The sequence below is a fragment of the Sinocyclocheilus rhinocerous genome, unplaced genomic scaffold (assembly GCF_001515625.1).
Source record: "Sinocyclocheilus rhinocerous isolate Xijiao unplaced genomic scaffold, SAMN03320098_v1.1 scaffold2764, whole genome shotgun sequence".
Lineage (NCBI taxonomy): Eukaryota > Metazoa > Chordata > Actinopteri > Cypriniformes > Cyprinidae > Sinocyclocheilus > Sinocyclocheilus rhinocerous.
The window spans coordinates 226940-235207 of record NW_015650694.1 but is presented as its reverse complement, the minus strand read 5'-3'; the positions used below and the strand labels follow the sequence as shown (position 1 = coordinate 235207).

General features: G+C 40.0%; 2 protein-coding genes and 1 long non-coding RNA gene across 5 annotated transcripts in view; all 3 read right to left on the bottom strand.

Moving 5' to 3' along the window:
* LOC107712210 (transcriptional repressor protein YY1-like) overlaps positions 1 to 2905 on the bottom strand; it is a 6586-nt gene extending 3681 nt beyond the window's left edge. The window contains exons 1-3 of one of the 3 annotated variants that reach the window (XM_016517369.1): positions 2789 to 2905; positions 2223 to 2756; positions 1389 to 1551 (exon numbers count right to left, since the gene is read on the bottom strand). In XM_016517369.1, coding sequence (XP_016372855.1) covers positions 1389 to 1551; positions 2223 to 2730 — 671 coding nt within the window. In that variant the 5' untranslated portion in view covers positions 2731 to 2756; positions 2789 to 2905. Of the gene's footprint in view, positions 1 to 1388; positions 1552 to 2222 lie in introns of all 3 variants that reach the window. The other 2 variants (XM_016517370.1, XM_016517371.1) reach the window with 2 other exon arrangements.
* A 1375-nt stretch (positions 2906 to 4280) lies between these two features.
* Positions 4281 to 5512, bottom strand: LOC107712208 (uncharacterized). The gene is made up of 3 exons (XR_001636776.1): positions 5400 to 5512; positions 5027 to 5084; positions 4281 to 4592 (listed from the first exon to the last, which is right to left on the bottom strand). It is a non-coding gene; the product is annotated as an uncharacterized LOC107712208 (long non-coding RNA).
* A 654-nt stretch (positions 5513 to 6166) lies between these two features.
* Positions 6167 to 8208, bottom strand: LOC107712198 (ena/VASP-like protein). Its single transcript, XM_016517357.1, has 3 exons — positions 8099 to 8208; positions 6846 to 6913; positions 6167 to 6698 (listed from the first exon to the last, which is right to left on the bottom strand). The coding sequence occupies exons 1-3, from the start codon at positions 8206 to 8208 to the stop codon at positions 6415 to 6417; spliced, it is 462 nt and encodes a 153-aa protein (XP_016372843.1). The 3' UTR covers positions 6167 to 6414.
* Positions 8209 to 8268: the final 60 nt, after the last annotated feature.

Below are 8268 nucleotides of genomic sequence, written 5' to 3'. Positions count from 1 at the left end.
CAGACACATGCAGGCAGATACACACACTCTCTCTCACACACACACACACACACACACACTCTCACAGACACATGCAGGCAGGCAGATACACACATACACTCACTCACTCACTCACTCACTCACACATCAGGGTCAGAAATGAACTTCTATATTTGTTTTCAGTGGTTTTATATAAAAACACTTTACATCAGATAGTTGTTGGACCATTAGGGAATTTCCTATGATTTTCTATGATTTTAATCAATTATTGAGTTGTTAAAGTTTCATGAATTAAATTGATTAGACATGCTTTTTTGATCATTATGGTTTAAATTAAATCATCAAAATGCAAATCAGACAATAAATAAATAAAATAAAATAAATAAGAACAAAAAAGGGGGTCTCAATTGTTAAACTTTTAATACACAGTTGCCAAACTGCATGTGTTTCATGATTTGAATTAATTAGTCATGCTTTTTGATTACTAAAATTTCATTTTACCATTAAAACGGAATTCAAAAATTGAAATGGAAAAAAAATGTAATTTGGGAAAAACTAAAACAGACTTCAATGGCCCTAAAAGTCTACTTCAATGCCATTTTTACTTGCAAGAAAACACAGTATAATATGAATACACAGCTCTTTCTGAACACCCTAACAGAGAACAACGCTCCTTTATTACCGCATGTTTAATCTGGGATTCTGCAGCTTTGATGAAGGTACACTTAAGACTTTTTAAAAATCAAAACTAAAGAAAATGTCATTAATAAACAGAATGGAACAGAATATAGGTCAGTATGTTCTCTAAATATGAATGTCTCGTATTAGCAACGCTTCAGAGTTTGAAAATACATTACTCTAGAAAACTTCTGCTCCAAACACTAGAATATGAAAACAACTTTTACTGTACTCCTGATCACACTGTAAATCGTCTTGTTTTCCAGCACAAGATTCTTAAAATACATTTACATTTACTGGAGATGACATAAAATATTGAGTCTTGATTCATGAGAAACTGATCAAAATGAAGTGAGTTTATGATTAAAACGAACAAATATCTGCCAATGGATAAGAAGAAAAGAGAACAATTTAACGGTAAAGAGGTTTTCATTCCACACCGACAGATATTTATTCAGTTTTGTCAGAAAACAAGACTTCCTATCTTCATTTTGCATCTCTAGTAAATAAATCTTGACATTTGCACTGGAAAACACGACAAAAACACTGAGGAAGAGATTCATTTTTGCAGTGCCACGACTTTATGACTTTCTGCTGCGATTTAACAGCTTTTTAATCTGATCTCGGTGTCGAAAGTGCTGAAATCAGATGTTAGGTAAGTTAACCGATTCGCCTCACATTTCAACCACGTCTGACCCTGATATTCACACGCACTGAACCCCGTCTCTGACCTGGCGAACTCCGCCAGCTGCTTCGGGTCCGACAGGTCGATCCCCGGGATTCCGCCGGGCGGGAGCTTCTTTCCCGTCATGTACTCGGTGTAATCCGGAGAAGAGTTCTCCCCGATGATCTGCTCCTCCACCACCGTCTCGTGATCGATGTCCTTCTTGTCATCTGAAACACAGACGGCTTCAAATCAGTCACGGAAACCAGAGGTTTATAATAGACTACAGCGTTTCCGCCCCGGTTTTACACGAGCGACGACCGTAACATCCGGGTCCTTCGAGTAAACAACAACAACGACCGAAAACACCTCAAAACATCAAAGCCCAAATAAACACACGATTTCTGTCAGAACTCTAATATCTAAATCACCTAGCCACCTAAACCTAGTTCTGCTAACTACTGCTAGTTAACAAACACACAACAGTACGCTGGAAGCTCGTTTCAGTTCCAAACGTTAGAAAACAAACAAACAAGCGTCACACCTGGACGCATATTTAAATCCAAAGAGGCGCGCGCGCTTCCCGCCGAAGCCGAAATTCAAACGGTCTTTAACGGTCTCGCGGCCTACACGCGGCGGCTGCAGCGCGCTCGCGCCATCTTCAAGCCGCCGCACCGTCGCCATCTTTACGGGCCGCCATAGTGGACTCGGGGAACATGGCGGCGCCCATCGAGAGCTAAAAACATGGCCTCCGTTCAAAACAAAAACACCCGGACGGATGCGCCCGCACTCCCGCTGCAGACAGCGCTCGCGACGAGGAGCGACCGCGGAACGGCACGCGCTGCGGACGGACAACGCCCTGCTGAGGGCCCCGCTGTCACTCCGAGGGAAGGAGACTCACCCGAAGCCCACATCGTGACGGAGAACTCGCCCTCCAGAGTCTTGATCTGCACCTGCTTCTGCTCCCATTTCCTCCCGCTGGCCTCCGCCGCGCTCAGGTAGCTCTTCTTGCCCGATTTCTTGCCGCCCGACGCCGCTTTCTTCCCCACCCGCCCCACGGAGCTCTTGCCCGCGACTGTCACCAGAGTCTGCCCGATGTACTCCTCCTCCGCGGGCACCGGGATGAGGATCTGGTCCTCGAAGCCGTCGTCCTCCTGGAGGTCCGACTCGTCCCCGCCGACCACCTCCTCCCGGGTCTGGACCAGGATCACCTCCTGGTGCTGGTGGACCTGACTCGGGTCGTCTGTCACGAGCGGCTGCAGCGCGATCATGGGCTGCTGCTCGTCGTCATCGTCGCCGCCGATCACCGTGGTCTCGATGGTTTCCACCTCGATCTCGTGCAGCTCCACGAGCTCCGCGGGCATCTCCGAGCCGTCCGTCTCGATGTACAGCGTCTCGCCGGATGCCATGTTGAAGTCCGCCAGCTCGCTCGCCTTCGCTGTCGCGTTAAACGCACGCACGGAACACTCGCTGCCCCGCAAACACACACACACTCCGCGAATACAAACAACTCTCCACTTCTCACGTGAATTCACGTCGCCACTACTCTCCACTGCCAAATCTCGCGAGAGGAGGGTCGGTGGGGCTCGCGCGGGCGGACACGCAGATGGCTGTACCTTTATTTATTTTATTTTATAGGTGGCTTGTTATTTTACTGGTGATAATTGAGATGACTCCCCATTTAAATGAACAAAATGGTAGCGATTGGACAGGTAGGATCTAAACCAAAGCCTGCCCTTGAATACCTTTTTTTGTTTGTACCTTTTAATGTATTGTGTTTATGTAATTATTATTTTTAAATCCAGATTTCACTGTAAATATATTACAATATGATTTTTATCATTATTTAATATATTAATTTATTATATCAGTGTATTGGTTTATATGTGGGTTGTTTTTATTTTTCAATATCGAAACAATTTTCAGATTGTTTTGATTATTTTTTAACGTTTGTTGGTTTTTACCTCATGTATGATATTTATAAAGTTCTAAATTGACAATACATTGATATATTCATGTACTATTTTATGTTTATGTTATTTTTTAACGTTTGTGGGGTTTTCTCATGCAAGTTGTTTCTAAACTGAAAATAAATATCACCAGAAATTCTTATTGATATATTAGTTTATTATTTCACGTGTTGTATTTACTTTTTAATGTGTTACTTGTGCTTACATCATTATTGTTTGATTATTCATTTAAAATTAAAATATTTGTATTATTTTAAAATGTATAATATGGGAAGTTGTTTTAAAATAAATTAATAAACATCACCAGAAACACCTATACTTAATATATTATGTTAATAAAATCCAGATTTACCGCTGTGTGTTAATGATAATTAAATAGATTTGTTTGAATATATTAAAATGTGATTTTTATATGATGTTTATTTTTAAAGTCTGTGGGTTTTTTCTAATCTAAACTGAAAGTCTCACCAGAAACTCTGCACCAGGTTGTCTATAATATCCACAGATCGATGTATTTCTGTCATTTATTCAGACAGTACTGATTTGTTTGAAAGGCTTTTATTTTACATGAATCCTCCTCCTTCACACTTTATTTCACTTCTTTTTAAACGTCATGTATATCTTTTATTTAGTATTTTTTTCAAACCAGGAAGCACTTGGTCATAAAGAGAAATCATAAAACAGAACAATACTCCACCATGTCCTCGCAGCCGATAAACACTTGATTAACAACATGATCACAAATACTCTGGTGTGTGATGTTTGCTCGTCAGATAATAACTCGAGAACCGCCTACGCAGCTTCAGACGTGTTTAAAACCCTCCTTCAGTCATTAAATACATCATTATGGCAAAAGGGATTAAAAAAACAGGAATGTGCTCATGATGAATCTTGAGGAAAATTAAAACTAATATAAAAGGCTAATGCTGAAGTGATGTGCAATGATATCATCATCATCATTATTATTAGTATTATTATTAATTCCTCTACCTACATGAAAACACTACTACTACTACTACAACTATACCTATAATAACAATAATAATAACAATAATGCAGACAAATGAAAAGGACTCCAGATGTTTGCTCTGTTTTCTTCAGTTTCTGAAAAGACTGCCACCAAAATCAGTGCAAGTGTCCTTCCTTCATCAACACATCTCCGCCCAGGGCTCCTCGACGTTGCAGACGAGTTAAAACGAGCGTTTAATACGGCTGTAACGTCCGGCGTTGGCTACAGCAGGATCCGCAGGGGTTCGATGGACACTATGTGGTGCTGATTCGACTGAGTTCATGTCTAATGGCTGCAAATAAAGCAGAACAGTCATTCTTGCAGGAGTGCATTACACAACACAGAATATATAAACACACTGACGGGCATCAGGACTCACAGACCGGGGCAAGTCGTCACACGTTTGTTTACATGTATGACCCTGGAGCACAAAACCAGTCATAAGGGTCAATTCTGTGAAAAAGAGAAATGTATAATTCTGACCCATACAATGTATTGTTGGCTATTGCTACAAATACACCCCCGTGACTTAACACTGCTTTTGTGCTCCAGGGACACATTTATGCACTCGGCAGACGCTTTATCCAAAGTAACTTACACCACATTCAAGGTACACATTTGACATTTTTATAATTTCTTTCGTTCCCCGGGAATCGAACCCATGACTTTGGTGTTGCAGGCGTCTTGATCTGCTGTTTGAGCGACGGGAAAGCGGAATAAACATACCATCAATGATCTCGTCCTTCACCTTGTGCAGTTCACGAACCACTTCTTCCAAGATTTCCTGTCAATTAAAACATCGTCTGCATTTAAAGCAATTGAAGCAGGGTTATTATAGTCAACTAAAGCTAAAAGTATTCAAAAAACATTATAAAATAAAAATAAATAAAAATAAAATATAGAAAAAAATTTGAAAACTGCCAAGAAATCAACATTTCCCAACTAAACTAATTAATTAAAAAAAAAAATATATATATTATATTAACAAAAACTACTAAAAATGACCAAAAAAAACAACTAAATTACTAAAATACTAACGAAAATCTAAAAATGAATCTTAATATATTAATAAAACCTATAAGAGTATGTCATTGATTACCTGTTTCATTCTATCGAAGTCTAAAGCGTCGGAGTCGCTGAAGCTTCCCACGGGTCGAACCCTGAAGACACACACAAGCACTGCATTAATCGCCGGTTTCTTTGATTAATAGAAAGTTCAGAAGAACAGCATTTATCTGAAATAGAATTTTTTTTGTAACATTATAAATGTCTTTATCGTCACTTTTGATCAATTTAAAGCATCCTTGCTAAATAAAAGTATTAATTTCTATAATTTCCCCAAAAAATTCAAATAAAATAAAAAATAAAATAAAAATACTGACTCCAAGCTTTTGAATGTTATATGTATGAAGCTTTTTATTTCATATGAATGCTGATCTTTGGATCTTTTATTGGATCTTTCTTACTGTTCAAAAATTTTTGACTGGTAGTGTGTGTATGTAGCCTACGTATCACACTCATATCACATCTTGTTTTGGATAAGAATAAAACGTCAGGTCCGACAATATCGTGTCTTTTTTTATTTAAATCTAGCTTTATCCGCATTGGCCCATCGAGTTTCTTAATGTGCATTCCTCATGTGAAATGTTGTCCATAGGGATTTTTAACTTTAACTTATTAAAGACAGATGAGCTACAAGGCTGTTATTTGATGGTATATGCTTTAATTGAAGCCATTTATTTTTAAAATAACTGCATTTAACAGCTAAATTTGTGGTGAAAAACTACATTACCCATGATGCTGTACAAAAAAATTCCACCAATCGGAGTAAATGCGCAAAAGAGCTCCGCCCACTGCCACGAAGCACCACCAATAATTGAGTCCCAAATTATTTCAATATTTATATATTATATGCATATTATGCAATAAACCTACAATATATCAACTTTAAATGAATAGTTTTATGTTTCACAAACGTACAAAAGTTCTTTCCTTGCCTGATTTTCAAACACTTTTTTCGCTTCAAATAAAAGTTTGTAATGTTGTGATTCTCCTTGTAACTGATTGGTTCGGTTCATGGATTATATCTCCTAAACAAAGACTTTTTAAAATCCCTATGAGGAAAATGAATGGCGAATAAGGACCCTTTGCACGCGCCGCAGTTTGGCTCCGGCGATCATGGCGGCGAGACCCGTGGGGGCGTGGCTATCATCCTGGGCGTGACCCCCGTACCCAATCACAGGCAGAGGAGGCGGAGGAGGGGGCGGAGCTCCGGCGGAGGGGGGCGGCGGCCCGGGCGGGGGAGGAGGAGGACAGGGACCGCCTATCGACAGAGGAGGCGGAGCCACACTGGGAGGAACTACAGACAGCACCGCGGGGTGACCCTGAAACGGGGAACCTAAGGAAATAACGTCATTTATTTCTATAGCGCTTCACACAGAAACCAACAGAGTTCATGATGCAAAATTCATCAGTTCCAGAGTCATTATTCGGATCAATCACAGTGTCCGTGTGCATCAGTGTTCACGTTTCAGTCGCGTCTGACCTGAGTTGGACGATCGTCTCTCCCGCTCGATATGCACCTGCATCTGTTGCTGCTGCATTTCCATTTGTCTGCAGAGATCCAGAACACACAAACACACCGACATACCCATCATGCACTGCACACAGACCTCACACACTAACGGTCAATGAGTTAAGAATTTAACGTTTAATGTTTCTGAAGGAGTCTCTTATGCTCAGCAAGGCTGCATTTATTTGATCAAAAATACTCTAAAAATTCTATTTGAATTTCTAAGTTTTCTGTGTGAATGTCTGTTAAACTGTAATGTATTTCTGTGATGCGCAGCTGTATTTTCAGCATCATTACTCCAGTCTTCAGTGTCACATGATCTTCAGAAATCATTCTAATATGCTGATTTGCTGCTCGAGAAACATTTCTGATTATTATCAATGTTGAAAACATCAATATTTGTGTGGAAACCGTGATACATTGTATTTTTCAGGATTCACAGATGAATAGAAAGTTCAAAAGAACAGCATTTATTTGAAATAGAAATCTTTTGTAACATTATAAATGTCTTTACTCTCACTTTTGATCAATTTAATGCAGCCTTGCTGAATAAAAGCATTAATTTCTTTTTTGGGAACATGGTGCCGTGTTTCATATCTGATCTAATAATGAGTCTGACAGCGATATGATGGGAATCGATCGGATCCGCTTGAGTTTCCTGATATGGGAAGTGTATAAGAGCTGAACAGTAGAAATTGAATTTTCCAGATGCATGATGGGACGGTAGAACAGCTGATGCAGCACAACAAACTTCATCATGCAGCGGCTGCTTCCTGTGACCAGCAGAGGGCGACTGTGTGTGTGTTTCACTCTCATCACTGCATCAGAGTGAAAACGTGGAAATTAATACTTTTATTCATCAAGGACGCATTAAACTGATTAAAAGTGACAGTAAAGACATTTATAATGTTACAAAAGATTTCTAGTTCAAATAAATGCTGTTCTTTTGAACATTCTGTTCATCTGTGAATCCTGAAAAATACAATGTATCACAGTTTCCACACAAATATTGTGCAGCACAACTGTTTTCAACACTGATAAGACAGTGAACATACTGCAGAGAGATGAGTGTGGTGTTTAAATGCTATTCTGAACAAAGCCCTGTTCTTTTATTGGGATCTAGCTGAAGACTCGGATGTAAATAACGCGTGTGAATGTGATTATACAGTACGAGACGGTCATCTATAGTCAGATATTACAGCAGTGTGTGTGTTTGTGCGGCTCACCGTCTCTGGACCTCCAGTTCTTCTGAACCCGGCCCGTTCTGGACTGGACGCTGAACAGCTGGACCTGAAAGAGACCAGGAGCAGTTTGAGGAATGTGACAGTAATAACATGTGTGCCACAGATTCAGAGTGTGTGTGTGTGTGTGTGTGTGTGTGTGCGTGTGTGTGTGC

Excerpts from the sequence above, each read along its gene's own strand:
- LOC107712198 (XM_016517357.1), bottom strand. The coding sequence starts at position 8,208 with ATGTTATTACTGTCACATTCCTCAAACTGCTCCTGGTCTCTTTCAGGT. Across the intron at positions 6,914-8,098 it reads GAACTGGAGGTCCAGAGACG|ACAAATGGAAATGCAGCAGC; the intron begins GTGAGCCGCACA and ends GGATCTCTGCAG. Across the intron at positions 6,699-6,845 it reads GAGACGATCGTCCAACTCAG|GTTCCCCGTTTCAGGGTCAC; the intron begins GTCAGACGCGAC and ends TTATTTCCTTAG.